The sequence below is a fragment of the Lepidochelys kempii genome, chromosome 2, assembly GCF_965140285.1.
Source record: "Lepidochelys kempii isolate rLepKem1 chromosome 2, rLepKem1.hap1, whole genome shotgun sequence".
Taxonomy (NCBI): domain Eukaryota; kingdom Metazoa; phylum Chordata; order Testudines; family Cheloniidae; genus Lepidochelys; species Lepidochelys kempii.
Window position 1 is genome coordinate 226,206,039 of NC_136381.1, and position 21,199 is coordinate 226,227,237.

Below are 21,199 nucleotides of genomic sequence, written 5' to 3' on the forward strand. Positions count from 1 at the left end.
ACAGGGACTTTATGAAAACTAATACCTTAGGATTAGAGCACTTGACTTATTCTGGCTTTACACCTGGCCTTCTTTGCACTTCTGCATCACTGACCAACCTGCAGCAGCCTGCAAAGAAAAGCACCCTACTGGCACCGCTCCTATGAGAAACAAGCTCACAACAATGCTACTACACAGTTTGGGACAAGAAAGAAAGAACAGCATCCGATTGAAACTGCAGGGGGTATTTAAGTGAGGAGAGTACTATCCAAGTTGGAATTTGGTCAGGAGACTGAAGCTCACCATCTCCACTTTCATAAAAAGTGTCATGGGCTCCTTAATGGCTACACAATTAGGATGTCTGCTTAATAAGTGCAACTAAATACCTTCGCACATGCTCACAAAGTAGCAGCTGCAGCAGCAAGCTTTGAATTACAGGCAGTCAAAGGAAGGGACGAAATAAATGACCAGTATTTTAACCCTTCTGGAAGGTGAACACATTCAGTAAGCTTTGCTTTCTTTTTTTTTGCGATAAGGCTGGCTAATTAATAAGAGTTGTAAAACAATTCTATTCTAGTCTATGGAAGAATATTTAAAGTTGATTTAAAAATTGTATATTATGCAAATGGCTTACGATATAGTGAATTCTACTATGAAGGAGAATACTTCTGAGGGCATTCTGTGCCAAAAAAATTAAAAATTCTGCGCACAATATTTTAAAATTCTTCAAAATTTTGCAAGCTTTATTTGTCAATAAATAAATGCAGAGGCTCCAGCATGGAGTGGGGCGCACAGGCCACTGGTTGTATGAAGGTGGGAGATCACCCTGCAGCCTTCCTACCCTCCCACTCCCAGGACACGGACTCAGTGGTGAGGCTGCACCTGACACAGCACAAGGCCTGGGCCTACCCAGAAACACCCTGGGGCCCTACTCCTCTGCGCCAGGTGCACCAGGAATGGGGCAGGCAGGCTCAACCAGGCAGAATCCAAGTCTGGAGGGGCTCAATGTGGGGTTAGAAGATTCTGTGTGGGACAATCCGGGTGCAGGCAACTCAGTGCGGGGTCTAGGGTGTGGGAGGATCTGGATGCACAGAAGTTTGTTGGGGGGCGGGGTTTCCAGGTGCAAGTGCAATGGGACTCTGCAGGGGCTTCCAGGTGAAAGTGGTTAGGGCTCAGTGGAGGGATCTGGGTGTGGGGATCATCAGAAGGGTCTGGGTGTTGGGGGAGTGGGTCTTGGTGTGGGTCTGGGAGCAGCTACTTGGGGGTCAGTGGTGTGGGGGTCTGGATGTGGGGGCTCAGGGTGATGCAGGGGGTGGGCCTCATCAGGGTGGCGGTTTGAGTGCAGGGAGCTCAGTGAGGGTGCAGGGGGGCTCCAGATGCAGAGGTTGAGGTTCAGTGTTGTGGGGTTCAAGTATGGAGGGCTAGGGGGTTCTGGGTGTATGGAGTGAGGCTTGGTGGGGGTTTCTGGGCACAGGAGGTCCGGATGTGTGGGGGTTGGGCGGATGGGGGACCAGCTGCCCATGCAGTGACCCCTCCCCCCCACAGCTGAGGAGTGATGGGGGCAGGAAGCAGGGGAGGATGCTGAGCTTCGTGCAGCTGGGGGAGGTTTCTGGGGGTGGGTCTGACACATCCCTAGCCACTCCTTTTAGGGGAAGAGAAAATCCCATCCTTTCCTGCTTCCAGTCCACCCAGGACTAGTAGCTGATCCCGGCACAGAGTATGAGCCACTGGCTGGGGTGTCCACGGCTCTGCAGTGATTTCTCTCTCTGCTGGCTGGTCTGGGTGCCTGAAACGATGTACCTGTCCAGCTAGGGAGGGGTGCGTGACTGCTCTTGCAGCTTCTCTTTGCTTCCCTGTCAGAAAGTCATTTTTCTGTAGGGAAGTAAAGAAATCTGCAGGGGACATGAATTCTGCACATGCAGAGTATACAGTAGGACGACAACAATATCCTTTACTGAGGATCTCTTGAATGACTTCCCTTTATAAGAGGACCCATTAATCCACTTGTGTGGTAATAATTCTATTTTCCTTTACAAAAGTTTCATAAAATAATCCAACTATCCGAAACAGGGTGAGTAGCCATCTTATAATGAGGATTCTAAGTGGTGAGAAAACCATATGGCTGGGGGAGGTGACTGGAGTTTTCCAGTTGAGCAGATGGTAAGGAGCAGAATCCTAGTCTACACTAGAAAAGATTTGCTTGTATAGCCATCCCAGCAAACTCTTTAGTGGGGCTGGCAATAAAGTGCTTTTCCCTTTATTGTTTATACCAGTCGCCTGAGTGAAATAAGCTACATGTGGAAAAAAAGCACTTTTTGGCTGGTATAATGGCATCGACACTAGGGCTTTTGCCAGTGTATAATGTCACAAAAACATTCCTCCCCCATCCCCAACTGACATTGCCATGGTAGCAAAAGTTTCTATTGTGCACCTGCCAGAGACTCTATTTAAGGGGGGGGGGCACGGTGATATTGGGGGGCAGAGGGTGCTGACCTTCACCATTTGCAAACTACACGTGCAGGAGAGGGAGGGCAGGAGGGATTCTGCCCAGCCTGAAATGCAGACAAACCTCAGATTCACAGAAGGGGTTGAGATCAATGTAGGGGAGGGTGCACCTCAGGACTTCATTATTTGCAAAGATCCAGAATTCCTGCGTGCTTGAAGAGTAAAGATTGTTGTGGTGAAGACATTTTTTTGCTAAGCCTGTAATCCTTCTTTTACTGCCACATTGTCCCCAAAGAGGTTAAATTACAAGCCCAGAGTGCTCACAGCCACAACTGAGCTCTGGGGAGCGTGTGCAAGTGACTGGATGCCTTGGGATGCCTGAGGCACTGGTTTCAGGGTCTAGGGCAGCTGGCCTGCAGAGTCCCACATGCCAAAGAAGGGCACAGACAAGGGGTGCGAGTCTGACAGTGTGTCCAAGAGACTCAAAGCTAAAAACAGTAACTAAACTCAGTCCAGACCCAGGTGGCTTGGAAGCACATGGGACCCAGTGACTGGGTCCACTCACAACAGATTGATGCCCATCCATAAGAGCACAGGGCCAGCCTGTAACACACATGTAAAGGTTCACACACACACACACACACACACACAGTCAGATCACCTACAAAATATTTTCAAAATATGAGATTCTTTAAAAATTAAGGAAGTACAGTTGTAAAAACAATTATGGCAATCTTTAGCATACAGTAAGGTGCATTCAAATTGAAAGTGTGTCCCCCTTTAAATCTTGGATGCCAACTGGTTTCTCAGTTGACAAAGTTATAAAAATCGAACTGTACTTTTTCAGTACAACAAATGACCACTTAAAAAGAACATTTCCTTTTATTTCTCCTCTGGATATGATCATCATCAATGCCATCCTCATTTATGAGAGTACATGGCCCTTTGTACTACAAGATCACAACACACTATTCTGTAACAATTTGCCTCATGCAGTCATCTGTTTCATCTCTCAGTGACACATTTTGGAGTTTTCTGCAATAGCTATTTGAATTGTGTTTTGCATAGAAAATGCACAGTGAATAATTCTGATCAATCTACTTTCTGGAAAACAGTAAATGCCGTAAACTTTCTTACTTACAAGTATTTGGAAATAGACAGTGACAGCCAAAATATTGTTCCATTGTGGCAGCTTCCCACCGTTAGAGCAAATAATGTGAACAGAGACATTTACTCCCTGCAACTGCCCACCAAGAAACAGTTTTCATAAGGCCAGCCAGTTATTCCAGATAATCAGAGAATATGAGCATTCAAAAGAGTAGGAAAGGAAGAAACCAATGAACAAGAGTTGATAACAACACCCTCTATTTTGACGTGCTTGGTTCCAACATCAATCACACTATATGAACATGAAAGTGACTGTCGGGTACTTTTCTTACCCTCCAAATTTTTGCTTTGTACCCCTTACAAACATGAACATATATCTTTCCTTTACTGATTTTGTCCTTTTCCATCTGGCAAGTGTGGATTTTTTTGAAGTCTTCAATACAGCTTAAACTTAACATGGCTCTTCTGGTTGTAACTTTTATCTTATTACAGGAAGAAGCTGGTGAAGTTCTGGAGAAAAGGTTTGTTTGGTAAAATGTGCTCCTTCTCCTGATTTTTTGCTTGGCTCTGCTGTAAAGAGCAAAAGTATCACAATACTGTACTTATTATGAATACTTGGTGACTATGTGGTACAATCTTAAAATGTATATTTAAATCTAGAGGAGAATGTCATAAAATTTTCCAAAGTAGGTCAAATTTAACATCCAAGCTATTTAACTATTTTCCTTTAATGAACCAGAAATGCAGATGACCTAATCAAACTGGATTAAATATTGGCTCTTGAAAATTAAAATTCTCTAAGCTCATCTGATGATTTTGTCTTGAAAGGTGCTGAGATCAATGCCACTATGAGTGGGGGACACTCCATTTTACAGAAAGTGCTCAGCACCTTGCAGAATAGAGCCCCACATTTTTTAAACTCCATGGCAGTTTTTCAGGAAACACACATCTACTTAAGTGCATCCCTATTCAAGACAGCACTTCAGTGATTGCTTAACTCATAGCAAGTACATAGCTCCTATTGATTGTATTGAATAACAATGCATTCCTGAATTGGGGCCTACGTGATGGTACTGAGACCTTTGCGCTGAAAGTGTGAAACGTGGGGAAGTTAAGTTATTCATCTTGAAGCCCTTAAGGAATCTTGTGCAAATAGACATGAAATTTTTCTCTTATTTTCTTAATTTCTCTCCAGAATCATTGAAAATTGTCTAATGATAAACAATAATTTTGGCATTCACTCTGGTCCTCTGCCTACGCTGCTAGCATTAGAATTGCAACTGGGATTCAAGCAAAACAGAAGGTGTGGAAAGTCTCCACTGTATTATGCTTTGTTCCTTTTTTTATAAAAGAAAAAAGATGGAAAACAGTTTTTGAAAACTCTATCTGATTTATCAACTTCCTTAACAAATAAAACCACATTTTATTGCTAGATTAAGGAAAAGCACATATAACTTGTATATCACAACATTATTTCACTGTAACACAAAACCCTTGTTGACTTTTGCGTAACTACAAACAGATTAATACTTATGTTCAAATGGACCTCTAAGCCTCCATTTAATGCGCACAAACCACTTGCTCCTAGATTTTTGTGCAATGTCATCTGCGCACAAAAATGATGGGTTTTACACGTGTAAATTCCATCATCTGTATGAACAGAAAACAGCTCACAAAAAGGGTGCATGCAAAGATATTCGAGTGTAAATCAATGGAGCTACACTGATTTTGCCCCTTCCCCATGTTTTAAAATGCAGCCTATAATTATTTCCTTAGATGCAACAGTCAGCCCTGGAAGTGAAACAATACTGGTTTATAATTATAGCATAGTCTTCTTTTAACAAGTAGAATATGGCAGATATGAGATAAACAGCACAGTCGCAAACACAGAGCCCTGGAAAGAATTCAGCCTCCTGCAGTGTTTGAGGTGCTAGCAACATAACTGCAAAAGTTGCAGAAAAACATATTAAAACATCGAATGGCTGAACTCAAGTCAAGCAAAAACTAGGAGAGTACAGTGTATTGGAGCTGAAACTTGCATCCCTACTCTTGCAAGTACCCCACTGAATTCAATAAGACCTGTGAGTGAGGGCTGTAGAGTCAGGTCCTTTCTTTGTGGTGGGTATGTCTACACATGCATCTGCTAATGAACTGGGATCGCAAACAATTTTTGATCTGCATTTCGGCTCACTTAACACATTATCAGTTCACTTTTAACATCTTATCAGTTCATCTTCATTGTTAAAAAATATAGGGTCTTTTTTGCATGTCTGTATGGGACTAATACCCATTACAAAACTGGACTTTTTGTAAGCTATGCTGCAGCTAGACAATCAGGCAGTGGCTATACATATAAACATGCTAAGCACAAGATACTCTATTTAGTTGATATTAACTCTCACTGACTAGACTTGCTAAAGATCTTCCTGTTTCATCTGATATAAATACAGCTTAGTGTGGTGCTGGATAATATCTCCCACATTGGGTCAGACAATACCTTCTTTTGGGGGTTGCCATAAGAAACAGAAACCAACATGCAATTCTCTTTTTGAGATGGAGCATAGGATAGGGCAGAGGTGGAGGGTGGAACAAGGAGATAGCAAAGCACTATTTGTTTCCTATTCCTGAAGCCCCATTTGGAGTCAGAGCCATTGTCGGGCACAAATAAATAAAAGAGCCAAAAGTTGTGGAGATCCCCAGCATGGATCTGATGGTATCACATGGCCTTGAATGTGCACAATGCTATCTGTCCTTTTACTACTAAAACTGTATGGCCACATAATTTTATCACTGCCGTGGAGATGTGTAAGGAAAACACTGACCACATTTGGCAGAAGTGCTGATCCAGAAACTCTGCACGCAGCCAAGTCAACAGCAAAGACCACAGAAAAACAATCAAAGGACAAGCTTGGTATAAGATCTGCTGCCACTGTAAGGGTGAAGAAATCGACTGAAATTCTTAAGTTAAGCAAGTGTATCTCCAAAGGTACAGGGTTTGGCTCAGGATATCACTAACCTGGATCTATAGTAGTGTATTGAACAATGGTGAACACAAACAGCTCTACTGATAAATAAAAGTCCAAAGACAGTAACCCTCATGCATGCTAGTCCTATTGACGTCATCAGTTACACAGGTTGGGGTGCCGGTGATTAATTCAATGGCAGTTCTGCAATCAGAGAAAGTAACTGAAAGGGCAGCTATTTGCCTTTTTTCATCACTAATTGCAAAAATAAAAATGGTGAATTTTATGTACACTCTATGGCTGCATGAAGTCTATAGGTAAATTGGCACAGTATGCTACTTACTTTTTATTCATTCTCCTTACACTTTGTGGGAAGCACAGCTCAACTTTCTGGTTCTTTTTTAATGATGTTTTTGGTTACTCTTGAAAATTGTTTTTTGTTCTCATGAGGAGGAGGGAAGTTGTTGGGGGGAGAAGGGGAAAGGGAACACAGCCCTTCAGGGAAGACTGTACGTTCCCTCGCGAGGGGGGAGCAGGCTGGAGAACCCCTTTCCATCCATGTTCAGTCTTCTTGTACTCTGTTCTATATACGATTAAGAGGGAAGCTGCCCATTGAAAGGAATTAAAGGCATTCTCCTTCTAAATCTTCAGTAGTGTAGAGAGAAAGAGGTGCAAAACCAAAATCCACAAATCAAAAGCAACTTACAAGACATGAAACATATTCAAGGGAAGAGAAATCAATGCCAGCCTTGACTATTTTCTCAGTTCCTGAAATTTTACTATTTAGATCTAAGCATCAAAGAGAAGAATTTCAAAAGACACAGAAAGCAGAAAACAACTGCCCATATTACCAACTTCCAAATCCATCTCTTTACCCTCTTAAAAACCCCCTATCCTATGATTACAGACATTAGAAAAAGAACACTCTTTTAGATTATCTAGTCCATGTCCTTGCCAGTACATAGTGGTTTTCTAGACTATATTCTGTTCTGTTTAGTTTTAAATGATATATTTGTATCCAAAATAAAGAATAAAAGACTAAAGATTTTACAAGGATGTGTATTGTCAAGGAGTAGAAGCTCAAAGAGGAGAGTAACTTCCTCCTCAGAGTCCCACGCAGAAACACACAAGGTCAAAACCTAAATCCAACTTCTGCCTCACAACCAAATGTGTTCCATCTGATCCAAACAAGCTGTATTTGGGAACCAAAGTTTTTAGGAGTAGTAGGAAAGCATGCATTAAAAGTAGTGAGGAAAGAGGAGACTTTGAGGAAGTTGGGCAAACTGTGTGCATTATATAGGTAAACTTCAAACAAATAATAGATAAAATATTCACCCATTGGATTCAGCATTATTGCTCCAGAAGAGGTGTTCTCAACAGAATGTGCTACAATGACATTTCTGGCCCAGCACTTGACTGAATGAGCGCCAGGTCTGCTGAAAAAAGTTATTCCAGGCTTCAGATGATACAACTGATACGAAGATGTGGAACCACAATGAAATAGCTCAACGGCTTCACAAATGCCTATTAACATTAGGGTTTCAGTGCTAATGTTAGTATGCAACATTACATAGGTGACATACTCCTTGCAGTTTGTTATATAAAGAACAAATCTTACCCGCTTCTCACCTAATACACACACATTCCCCCACAGCTACTCAAATTGCATGCTATTTTAAAGGAAAAGACAATTTTTCATATCCAGCACTGAAATTTCAAACACAGGACAAGTCTCGCATTAAAAATACATGCAGAAATTTATGGGGTTTTTTTTTGGCATCATGCTTCTGGGATTAACAAAATGGGTATAGTTTCCTTTTCATTATTATTTGTAATATCATGTATGCTGGAACACAGCAAAGTATTGTCATTCAAAACCAGGGAGGGGTTTGCAGTACTTTGTGGCATGCATGTCAGTGAAGAGAGGGGGTTCTGGCTGTGAACTAGCTTCCCAGCTGTGTCATATTACCTGAACTGTCATGAACAAAGCAGCTTATTCATTCCACAGCCACATCTGCACAGTGTGTCTGCATTTATAGTCAGAGCAGCATTTTGATTTTTGCTACCCCGCTTGTGCAGGGAATTTGTACAGGATCAGAAGACCTGTCTTTGTATCATCCCTATGGTGGAAAGTAGTTCTGAGAGTACGTCTGTACCGAAATCAGAGGTGTGACTGCAGCTCAGCTAGGCATACCCATGCTCACCTTAATCCAGCTAAAAACATCAGTGAAGATGCTGTGGCACAGACCCCAGTGTGGTCTACCAACATGAGTATGTACCCAGGGCTCCAGATGGGCTTGCACTTCACTCATACTTTCAGCCATGCTAGCTGGATTAAAACTAGTACAGGTAATTTTCTGTAGTATCTGGCTGGTGAATCTTGCCCATATGCTCAGGGTTTAGCTGGTCGCCATATTTGGGGTCAGGAAGGAATTTTCCTCCAGGGCAGATTGGAAGAGGCCCTGGAGGTTTTTCGCCTTCCTCAGTAGCATGGGGCACGGGTCACTTACTGGAGGATTCTCTGCTCCTTGAAGTCTTTAAACCACGATTTGAGGACTTCAATAGCTCAGACATAGGTGTGAGGTTTTTTGCAGGAGTGGGTGGGTGAAATTCTGTGGCCTGCGTTGTGCAGGAGGTCAGAGTAGATGATCATAATGGTCCCTTCTGACCTAAATATCTATGAATGCCTCCCTGAGCTACAATCACACCTATGGCAGCAGTGTAGCCACTCTCTGAGTGTAGCACAAAGGCTAAAAAAGTACAGTTCACATGTGGCTTATTTTCCAAAAAATAAGTTTTAAGAACATGGGGCAAATTCCTTCTGCTCTCTAGTAACTCCCAGAATCTTGGTTTAGTGAGATAAAGCCAAAAGCTGCACCCAGCTACTTCTCCCTCTAACAAAAAAACAAAACTGGCACAGAACAGATAGCACAGGAGTCAAACCTGGTCTAGTTTAGGCACATGAATGCAGATGGTAGAAACACAGATATTAAGCTATCCAGGCCTGATCTTTGACCATTGCTGAGATACAGTCAGTGCAGCTTAGGAGAGGGAATGCACAGGTTACCCTTTGTACACCACTGTTCCTGGGCTGTCTAGATGCCATGCCACTTCTCAATGTAATTTTATGTAGTCTTAAGCTAATTTATGATGATTCCCAAAAGCCCCAAAGAGTTATTTCTTTGCTGGAGTAAAGGCACAACCAGAACATGTCATGTTTTTCCTTAATCGCACCCCTGGCACAGTCTGACTGAATGCCACTTGAAGCTCCCCCTCTGCTTGGAGAATCCTTCAGTAGTTGACTAAACTTCATACTTTCTTGTGTATATACAATTACTTGAGTATATAGGAATGTTGGATTTGCCATACCAGATCAGACTACTGGTGCAACAAGCCTAGTATCTTGCACTTAGCGTAGGCCAGTATGTAATGCCTCAGAGACAGACAAAATAAAAAAAATGATGATGCACCTAGCCAATTGTGCAGTGGGGTGAAAGGAGGAAATCCTGATGACTGCAGTTCATGCTCCGAGGTTGAGGACTGGTTGACTGTATCTTATAGGATTATAATATTAAAGAGTCAAAAGCACATCTGTACCCTTTCTGGTGAAGTGTTTGCTTTGCGAGAGACAGAGCTTGAACAATGCTTGGCTGGGCTCTGGTTACCCAGAAGGGACTATGCTGTAACCTTCATTTCTCTATGCTAACCAAGGACTTCCTATGCTGTGTTCCAATTGACTAATAAACCCTACTGTTTGAAAACGTTAGCTGCGGATGCTTTCAGAGGTGCATTGCTCCCTAAGATTGTATGAGTCTCCCTTAGGGGTCTGTCTCAGTGGGACTAGCTGAACGGAACTCATGGTGTGAAACAGGAGTGCGGAAGGCCCAAAGGTTTAGTCCAAGGTGGTGAAGCCGCGTGGCTTAAGCTGGAGGAAGAGTGAAATCCCTAGGAGGGTCAGGCATGCTGAAGGGGTCCTCCTTGAAACTCTTCCAAAGCTGGGGCATAGCACTGAATTTGTGGCTCCGTGACAAGTACTCCTCCATTTTACTTAATAAGCACATAGTTCTTTAAGCAAAATTATCCATACGTTCTAGTGTCTGGATGAGTAAAACAAATCCACCACAAACTGACAACTGGGGTACAAATAATGTGTACTTTAAAATGGTAATTTGCAACTTTCAGTTCACAGTATATTGTATATTACTGAATCAGGCCCCAATCTGATATTAAATCCAAGTGTATGCACGGGGTTCAGCCCTGCTACAGTATTATACTTGATTTTGGTTCCTGAAGTTATTTAAAATAAGCATAATATCTAAAAATAGTCCAAATGAAGTGCTCGTGTTAATAAACAACCAAAAGGAAAATCAATGAACAGAATAATGCATGAAGTGTAATAGGAAGATCAACCTCTTTTCCTAGTCCATTAAACATATCAGTTTCATTAAACCCCTGATAAATGTAAACAACTAATACATAAGCATAAATGAACAGAAATACAGGTTTTGGGATGTATTCTATTCTTGATAAGGAGGAGAAATGGAAGAGCACTTAGAGAATATGCTCTTTATTGTGCACTTGATAATCTGTGGAAAATTAAGGTACCACATATTTTAATTATATTTAAATATTAATGGAAAATAGATTTAGAGCCAGCTATTTGAGAAGTACATGGAACTGCTGTTGACAGGCTCACGCTGTTCACATCACATTAAATTTAGTTGTCCTAAATATTAATCAGTGCCTTTCCTTCCAAAATACAAGTTTGTAAGAAAAAGAAATTCAATCATATTTCAACTGGCATAGAGTAATGAATCTTACTGATGTATTTTTTTTATATTGCAAGAGGTATGTTTTAAAATACCTGACCTCAGAATACTGCAGAACTAAAGGATCAATGAGAGTGGCGTATTGTATTGTATATCTGCTTTCAGAACACCACAATATTGTATGAAACGATCCACTGTTGAAGAACTTAAAAATGTGAACTAAAATTCTCTCCCACCAACAGAGAATTGAAGAATTTTATTGTTGCTCCAATAAAAGATATTACCTCACCACCTTGTCTCTGCAGAAAAGACTACTTTGGCTGGCTGATCTGTATTTCATAGCTGTTATAAGGACTCAGTATGTGGGAGTTAATTGTATTAGTTATCTTAAATAGCAACCTGATTAGTTTTGCACTTCAAAGTTATTAACCACCTTAGTGTACACAATTCACTGGAGAATGAATGAATTTAATCCTTCTGTTCAGAAACAAAGGGAACAAGAATAATCCCTTGTTTTATAACTTTTAAATAGATAACTTCTTAAACTCTTAATTATGAAAATGGTATTTTAGAGAGGCACTTTAATTACGGATGGCTGGAAGTTTCCTTTACAAACCCCTATTTTAAGGGATTTTAATTAGGATTTAAGAATTAACTCTGGTTAACTACATGCCATAAAAGGCTCCATCAAAAAGCTTCTTTTTTATTCTTTTAAAGCTTGGACAAGATCAGTCTGACCTAAAGAGACCAGGTCAAAAAATTATCCCCAGTTATTTGAAAGGCTGAACTTGTTACTTGCAGCTACAGTTTAAAACCTTTTTCTTCTAAACTATAATTTAGAAGGCCATTAATTTACATGGTATTTGGTATTTTACCAAATAAGCCCCCTCCAGAAAAAAAACAAACAAAAAAACAAAAACAAAAAATCAAGCTTGAGAGTGACCAAAATGTTTAAAAAATTCTACATGATATATACATGCTTGTACTGACCCTGTCAAATGTAGCAATAATTTATTGTTTTTAAACGTTTTTTAATTTCAACAAAATACACTATTGTGCAAGGTCAATAATACTTCCAAAAACCTGAGTATGTGTTTAATATGATCCATGTTTAAAAGTCTCACCTGTTGGTAAAATAGCAGAGGAGAGAGAAAAAGGAGGTGGAATTACATTCCACACTTTAAATGAGTAGTGCACAAATTTAATAAAGCAGAACTTTTCCCATTACTTGCTAGTATATTAAACAGAAGTTGATTGACAATACATTACAATTAAATATATGTAACCCTTCTGCCAGGTTGAGACTGCAGCAACAAGGGCCAGGCTCAATATCTAGGGGTGCCTCTTAACAATACAAAACAGGACCAGTTTGAGCCCCCTCCTAGTAATCTGGGAAAACTTCATACCACCTCTGGGCACCTCTGAGAGGCAATACTTCCCCACTCACAAGCACTGAGTCTCTGTATAACAAAAGAGAACTCTTATGAAAAGGGAAAGAGAACTCAGCATTAATTTGGAAAAATACCACAATCACATTCAAAAGCATACAACCATAAGCAAACCAGACCCTACAGTGCATTGGGTAGCGTCCTTTGCCTCAGTTTCCCACCTTGCAGGAACACATTTGTATTGTGTTGTGACTTTTCCCTGTAACATTTCGCTCCCCTCTCCCGCACCCCACTCACAGTTAGCAAATACCCAGAGTTCTGAGGTGCATTCATGTGAGTTCACCTCCCACCGCTGGGGAAGGGGGTGGAGTTTGAGCAATGCCTCTGTTGCCACTGCTCCTGCAATGCCACGTTCTGAGGTTCCATCACTTAACCCAGCACTTAGCCATTTTAGCGGGGAGCCTCACAGCCAGTGCAATCTCTGTGGTATCTTCTACTGTCCTCACACAAAGTCTAAGGCTTAGCCCCTAAATCTGCTCTGCAGTGATCTCAGCTCTAGGAATCACCAACCAGAAAACAAGGACTCTCAATTGAGTCTAATCAGCTCTGCCATAAAACGCTGGAGAGAAACAGATCAAATGGTGTCTAGGACTATTTAGGCAGAGTCCACACCACCAGGTAGGAACACCTATCCCCACCTACTCTTCTCTGGGAGTTGGCATCCCCTATCCCATGCTTGCCAAGTGAGGTTCAGTTTAGAGTGTCCAACTCAATCAGGGCATGCTAAGCACAGTTCTGCTGTCCTTTACTCATACAATAAGGATAACAGCATTTCATTTCCCCTTCATGCAAATACTAGAGTGATTTGTAACCCAAAAATCAGCCAAAATCAATCATTTTAGCAAAGCAGCTCCATCTGCTGTGCACCTAGGCAAAGTAGGTATGTCTATGCAAACACTGTCTGCTCCTGAAGTCTTTTCTCCCAGCTCATCACTAGATGTCAGAGGAGAGCTCATCCCGACCCTGCTCACATACAGCACAGAAGCAGTTTAGTCCTCTACATTGCAATGGGTCAAGCTGCACAGGTGTTTTGACAAGGAAGAAAGAACATAATGCGACTTTCACATCCTACGTTGAGTTTGCAGATCTGACATTTAGAAAAAGCATGTTTTGCTCAAAGACTGAGAAACTGTGATGTAGAAATCAAGGGACAAACAAACAAGGAGCTCTACGCTGCCATTCTTAGAGCTGCTTTTCAGAGCTGAACTGTACTTCACTACAACAGGTGTGCAATATTAATTGCCCAGGCTCACAGTGATTAGAACACCACACAGATTTGGTTAGAAGGAAGGCCATACCTTTAGTAGCTATGATGTAACAGAACAAGGAGCGGAACTGCCAGGCAGCTCTTTCCCACACAAGCTAACCTGGAAGGATAAATCTAGAGCAGCTCAAACAAACAAATGGCTGTAAAGCCAGAGCAATCTTTCAGAAGAGACTACCACTCAACCCCTCCTGCTAAATCCACCCAGGCATCAGGACCAAGCAAGCCCCAGATTCCCCTTTTTTGTAATAGGGCTGAGGTGAGAGGTACTTCTTTCGGAGGCCTCCCCTGCTTGCCATATAACAAACAACAATGGTCCAATCAGAAGCCAACCAGGCCAACATTTGGGACTGTATTAGCCACCTCAGTTAATCTGCACGGGGCACCTGCTAAACAATTGCAAAGCTCCCAAGGTCTCTGAAGAAGGAGAAAACACTCACATAGCTGACTACTGATCTGTGAAGTGAACAACATTCTTCCTAGCCTCTTAAAAGGGCACTGGCCAAACCCCATAGCAAAATGGGAAATCCAGCGGTAGAAACAGGAAAATAAGAAAACAACCCGAGAGCGAGGGCCGGTGAGGAAAGAAAACTGGCACGAATGGTGGCAGATCCTAGGAGGAGCACTATGAACTGGACTTCCCAATTGTGGTGGTGCCATTACAAGAAGTGGAAGGTTGACCAGGGAAAAGTATAAAAACATTGCTCGGGCATGTACAAATGAAATCAGGAGGGCCAAATCGCACCTGGAGCAGCAGCTAGCGAGAGCTGTCAAGAGTAACAAGAAGGGTTTCTTCAGGTATGTTGGCAACAAGAAGAAAGCCAAGGAAAGTGTGGGCCCCTTAATGAATGAGGGAGGCAACCTAGTGACAGAGGATGTGGAAAAAGCTAAATGTACTCAATGCTTTTTTTGCCTGTCTTCACGAACAAAGTCAGCTCCCAGACTGCTGCGCTGGGCATCACAACATGGGGAATAGATGGCCAGCCCTCTGTGGAGAAAGAGGTGGTTAGGGACTATTTAGAAAAGCTGGACGCGCACAAGTCCATGGGGCCGGACGAGTTGCATCCGAGAGTGCTAAAGGAATTGGCGGCTGTGATTGCAGAGCCATTGGCCATTATCTTTAAAAACTCGTGGCGAATGGGGGAAGTCCCGGATGACTGGAAAAAGGCTAATGTAGTGCCAATCTTTAAAAAAGGGAAGAAGGAGGATCCTGGGAACTACAGGCCAGTCAGCCTCACCTCAGTCCCCGGAAAAATCATGCAGCAGGTCCTCAAAGAATCAATCCTGAAGCACTTACATGAGAGGAAAGTGATCAGGAACAGTCAGCATGGATTCACCAAGGGAAGGTCATGCCTGACTAGTCTGATCGCCTTCTATGATGAGATTACTGGTTCTGTGGATGAAGGGAAAGCAGTGGATGTATTGTTTCTTGACTTTAGCAAAGCTTTTGACATGGTCTCCCACAGTATTCTTGTCAGCAAGTTAAAGAAGTATGGGCTGGATGAATGCACTATAAGGTGGGTAGAAAGTTGGCTAGATTGTCGGGCTCAACGGGTAGTGATCAATGGCTCCATGTCTAGTTGGCAGCCGGTGTCAAGTGGAGTGCCCCAGGGATCGGTCCTGGGGCCAGTTTTGTTCAATATCTTCATAAATGATCTGGAGGATGGTGTGGATTACACTCTCAGCAAATTTGTGGATGATACTAAACTGGGAGGAGTGGTAGATACGCTGGAGGGCAGGGATAGGATACAGAGGGACCTACACAAATTGGAGGATTGGGCCAAAAGAAATCTGATGAGGTTCAATAAGGATAAGTGCAGGGTCCTGCACTTAGGACGGAAGAACCCAATGCACCGCTACAGACTAGGGACCGAATGGCTAGGCAGCAGTTCTGTGAAAAAGGACCTAGGGGTGACAGTGGACGAGAAGCTGGATATGAGTCAGCAGTGTGCCCTTGTTGCCAAGAAGGCCAATGGCATTTGGGATGTATAAGTAGGGGCATAGCGAGCGGATCGAGGGACGTGATCATCCCCCTCTATTCGACATTGGTGAGGCCTCATCTGCAGTACTGTGTCCAGTTTTGGGCCCCACATTACAAGAAGGATGTGGATAAATTGGAGAGAGTCCAGCGAAGGGCAACAAAAATGATTAGGGGTCTGGAACACATGACTTATGAGGAGAGGCTGAGGGAACTGGGATCGTTTAGTCTGCAGAAAAGAATGAGGGGGGATTTGATAGCTGCTTTCAACTACCTGAGAGGTGGTTCCAGAGAGGATGGTTCTAGACTATTCTCAGTGGTAGAAGAGGACAGGACAAGGAGTAATGGTCTCAAGTTGCAGTGGGGGAGGTTTAGGTTGGATATTAGGAAAATCTTTTTCACTAGGAGGGTGGTGAAACACTGGAATGTGTTACCTAGGGAGGTGGTAGAATCTCCTTCCTTAGAAGTTTTTAAGGTCAGGCTTGACAAAGCCCTGGCTGGGATGATTTAATTGGGGATTGGTCCTGCTTTGAGCAGGGGGTTGGACTAGATGACCTCCTGAGGTCCCTTCCAATCCTGATATTCTATGATTCATTAAGCCAAAGAGCTGTCCATGCAGCCCATGAATGGACCAATCAGGCTGCAGTGGTGGGAGTTGGGTACTGCACTTCTCTCTGCTCTGTCAGTTATCATTATTTGTTAAGTACTTTATAGTTGAATAAAGCATCACTCAGTAGGAAATACACTCCAACTCTATCACCACTATTTCTGCCATCCTTCTGTTCCTTCTCTGTCTTTGTATTCCCTCTGCATTTCCATCCCTGCAGCAAATCTCAATCCTCACCCAACCTTCATGGGCTTCACTCCCACACCATGGCCTATTCCATCACACAAAATAATCATCAATAAAAGAGTTAATGCTAACGTTAAAATAGCACAATATTAATGGGGGCATCTCTGACTCATTATTTTAGACTGTTTGCAGATTCAGCAGAGCAACATGGCATCTTTTTTTTACTGGACTTGCATTTGGAAGCTTTTCTTTACAGCCAGGAGAGCTACAAACATCTTTTTAAAATGAAAGCTTGGATTCTGCATAATCTGAACAAGTCATGCAAGTCTCAAAAATGTATCAGGGCAGGTTGGATCCGGCTTGAGGCCGGGTGTTTGACACCTGTGCTCCAATAGAGAAAAGTAAACACTACAAATAGAATAGTTCCCTGGGGTTTTAATAGACACATTTTATTACTCACATTTGTAAGATAGCATATTTATCCAGAAATAAAGAACTTACCAGAAATATTCTTTCGAGTTGGTCTTGAATGTCTTTCATTCCAGGAAAAGCAGCAACTCCTTGAATCATTTCTACAAAGATACAACCCACTCCCCTATTAAAAAAAAAAGTATACAATATTAGATTTTCTTGAGATTAAATAATTAATACATTAAACACTTGTCTCTATCACCAGCATTACGTCACCACACTCTACTGTACAAGGATGGCAGGATGACAACTGGAATGGATGAATGTGTTGAAAACCAATCCATACCTTTAAATAGTCTCTTTTTCAAACATTTTTTCAAGAAACAGTTTCTGCTTAGTTGTCACACTGATGATGTATAAAAAGGATCCATTCACCTAGGGTCATAACCTTGGACCATCTTAAGTAAGGCTCCACAGCAGCTTTGAAAAAGATGTGGCTTGGTTGCAGGAGGAAGAGGGGCAGCAGCAGAGAAAATATCTCTTGAGAGACTGAGACAAGCTTCTGTAGTTCCCGAGGGTCTGGCTTTGTCAGTTGGTTCAGCCATTTGTGCATTCCCAGGGGAAGCTACAGACCCTCATCTGCTTCTCTTCCCTCTGCTCCAAGGGGGATTTGCATCTTCTCCAAGATTTGATGTTCAAGAGCTAATAATCTATTTAGGTATCAGTGGGATGCATGATTTGATAAAACATTTTAATTGTGTTTATTTCAATTACATTTTTTTCTAAATGTATTTATTCTTGTCCATGCACACACATTATATATATGCAATATAGATAAACACACTCATTTGTGCACATGCACACGAGAGATCATTTTAACAAAAATCTGTCAATCCAACAGCTTTATGTAGAGTTATACACATTTTACATATCCATTAAGCTTTCTCAAAGGCAACTAGAGGATTTAACCATGTTACTACCATTCCTTTCAAATCCAAGTTGTGTCCTATAGCTATCTTTGGAAGTCCCAACCTTAACCTCTTATTTAACTTTGTTCTCAGAAGTCGAGTGTTTGGAATATAATCATGAAACATTGTTTTTTTCCTTATTTATGATGATGACTATTTATTTAGGCAGCAGCATTTAATTTTACTGTCTGTGTATATTGTGAGATGTGTTGTCTGGAAGAAAGTCTCCTAATAAAAACAGATTGCATGTTTTCAGTTAAGTGAGGGAATGTCTCACTGAACATTTGTAGACGCCACTCGGTAAAGATCACCAGCAGAGACCACATTCTTTACTAAAAGAAAAGGAGTACTTGTGGCACCTTAGAGACTAACCAATTTATTTGAGCATTTTCGTGAGCTACAGCTCACTTCAAAGTGAGCTGTAGCTCACGAAAGCTTATGCTCAAATAAATTGGTTAGTCTCTAAGGTGCCACAAGTACTCCTTTTCTTTTTGCAAATACAGTCTAACACGGCTGTTACTCTGAAACCATTCTTTACTAAGTTCAGAATGGATAGTCCACTACTGAATAATGCAATAATTTTATTTTAAAGGCAACAGGATACGATTCAAATTTATTAAAAAAGAAAGCTTTTATAATACACCATTATTTTCTGATTCTACTTCTCAAAGATTGAATACCTTATGCAAACATTTTCCTTTACCTCTAGAGAATAAAGAAAAACAACAGACAGTTCAGATCCATCCCTAGTTGTATTCAGTCAGTTTGAAAAGAAGGAGATTAAAAAATGATGTTCCATATGCCCTTGTTGGTTACTGAAGGTACTGGATTGATTAAACTGCCACTCATCATTTACTCTGGTTAATGCATCATTAGGCACAGATAGGCACAATATATCTTCGTCAAATACTTATAAACAGTATTTACATCTCAGGCAAGGAGAAATGCAGAATTTTGGACAGGAGGTATTTACTCAAGATAAAAAAACTGAATTTGGTCTGGAGGACAGAGGGAGTAGAGTTCTATTTTTGCAACCAGACAACAGACATTAGATTAAATTAGTTTAAAATTTGAAGAGCATGTACAGGTATCTACAGACAAGCACTTAATGCATATTTGTATTTGAAATACAATAGAAGATTAAGATTTTAGCAAAGAATTTTATATATTGCCTCTCAAAATCTTACTTGCATATTTAATGGAAATTGACTCTGGTATGGACTAAAAATTGGATGAAGATCTGTAAATTCATTATTAATATACTGCAATGTCATAAGTACTACAAGGACTATTTTAGATATTGTTTGACACCATATTTTTTATTATCTGGAATAATTCAACTAATGTGCTTTTTATCCCTTAAAACATGATGCTAAATCAGGAGGTGTTGTTAAACATCACTGGTGAGAAAAATAGAGAGACTTATAGGGCTCAATCTTGTAACATTCTGGCTACAACCTAATAAAGCACTTAAGCTCATGTTTAATTTTAAGCACAAGAGTAGCCCCATTCACCCAGCATATTGCAGGATTGAGCCCTTAGAGGGGACAAAAATATGGGCAGAAAATAACAAAATAAGATTCCTCCTGGGAAAAGGTAAGAAAACACACCTTAGAAAAAATAAACTAAAATACAGATATACAATAGAAGGAAAATACATAGAAAGCCATAATACCAAGTAAGGATCTTGGGGTAATGAAGCTCATGCAAGTCAATAGGAGTTTTCCCATTGACTTCAACAGACTTTAGTTTAGCTCATGACCATAATGAATAGAAAACTGAGTATGAGTACATGATAGCCAAAAAAAATTTTGTAATCAAAAATCAAAACGCATTTGTGTTGTATGAGCACAGACACCAAATCTCTATGCAGCCATTAAGTCTGTGTACATTTTCAGGCATCCCAAAACAAGAACATATCAACAAACGGGGGGGATTTCTTAGCAGAGCAACAAAAATGATTATTACTGGAAAAACTGACTTGTAAGGAAAAGATAAAAGAACTCCATATATTATTCTTGGGTAAAATAATGAATGGGGCGGGGGGAGGGCGAGGCAGAAATAGGATGACTCTGTACAAGTATCTGAAAAGTATGAAAAACAAAGAGGACAAGGAATTGCTTTGGATTTCACTGGTCCCCAGAACTGAATATATACCAAAGAGGGTAGAAGTAATGAGATGCAACTAAGAAACAAAAAGAAAAGGAGTACTTGTGGCACCTTAGAGACTAACCAATTTATTAGAGCATAAGCTTTCGTGAGCTACAGCTCACTTCATCAGATGCATATCGTGGAAACTGCAGCAGACTTTATATATACACAGAGAGGTATTCTCTGTGTATATATAAAGTCTGCTGCAGTTTCCACGATATGCATCTGATGAAGTGAGCTGTAGCTCACGAAAGCTTATGCTCTAATAAATTGGTTAGTCTCTAAGGTGCCACAAGTACTCCTTTTCTTTTTGCGAATACAGACTAACACGGCTGTTACTCTGAAACTAAGAAACAGAAAATTTAGGGTGAGAGTTAAGGAAAACTGCCTAATACTGAGGTCAATTATACTGTGCAATAGCCTCCCAAAGGAATGGAAGGTCCACTACTCAAGTCATAAAACTAGTCTGGATGAAACACTTAAGTATATTTTCCAGGGAACTATCTTATCTTGCATTAAGCGGCAGGTGGACAAGATGAGCTAATAGATCTCTCCCATCTCTAGCTTCTATGATACAAGGTTAATCAGAGCATATTTCATACTTCAAGAAGTAACTTTGCTTCTATTGTCTCTCCCCCTCACTCTATACCCACCCCATTATTTATTTATATATTATTTGTACACATACATACATACCCTATAGTGAGTGACATTTTCAGGTAAAGTGTTTGAGAAAGCGTGTGTGTCACATTGAAGAACTTTGGCAATAGTTCAAGAATTTGATTTAGCATTTCCTACACCCTTTGGAGGTGGTCTGAATTCTAATTTGCAAACTGAGTTGCTGGGCTTTTGGATACTTGATTCAGGAATCTTTGAAATGGAACAAAATGGGATACCTTGCAAAGCAAACATGACAAACTTAA

At 41.1% G+C, this 21,199-nt stretch overlaps 1 protein-coding gene across 3 annotated transcripts in view; it reads right to left on the bottom strand.

Annotated features, from left to right (window-relative positions):
* CDK14 (cyclin dependent kinase 14) overlaps window positions 1–21,199 on the bottom strand; it is a 495,570-nt gene that overhangs the window by 167,224 nt on the left and 307,147 nt on the right. For all 3 annotated transcript variants that reach the window (XM_073334004.2, XM_073334007.2, XM_073334006.2), the window contains one exon: window positions 17,248–17,341. In XM_073334004.2, coding sequence (XP_073190105.1) covers window positions 17,248–17,341 — 94 coding nt within the window. The remainder of the gene's footprint in view (window positions 1–17,247; window positions 17,342–21,199) is intronic.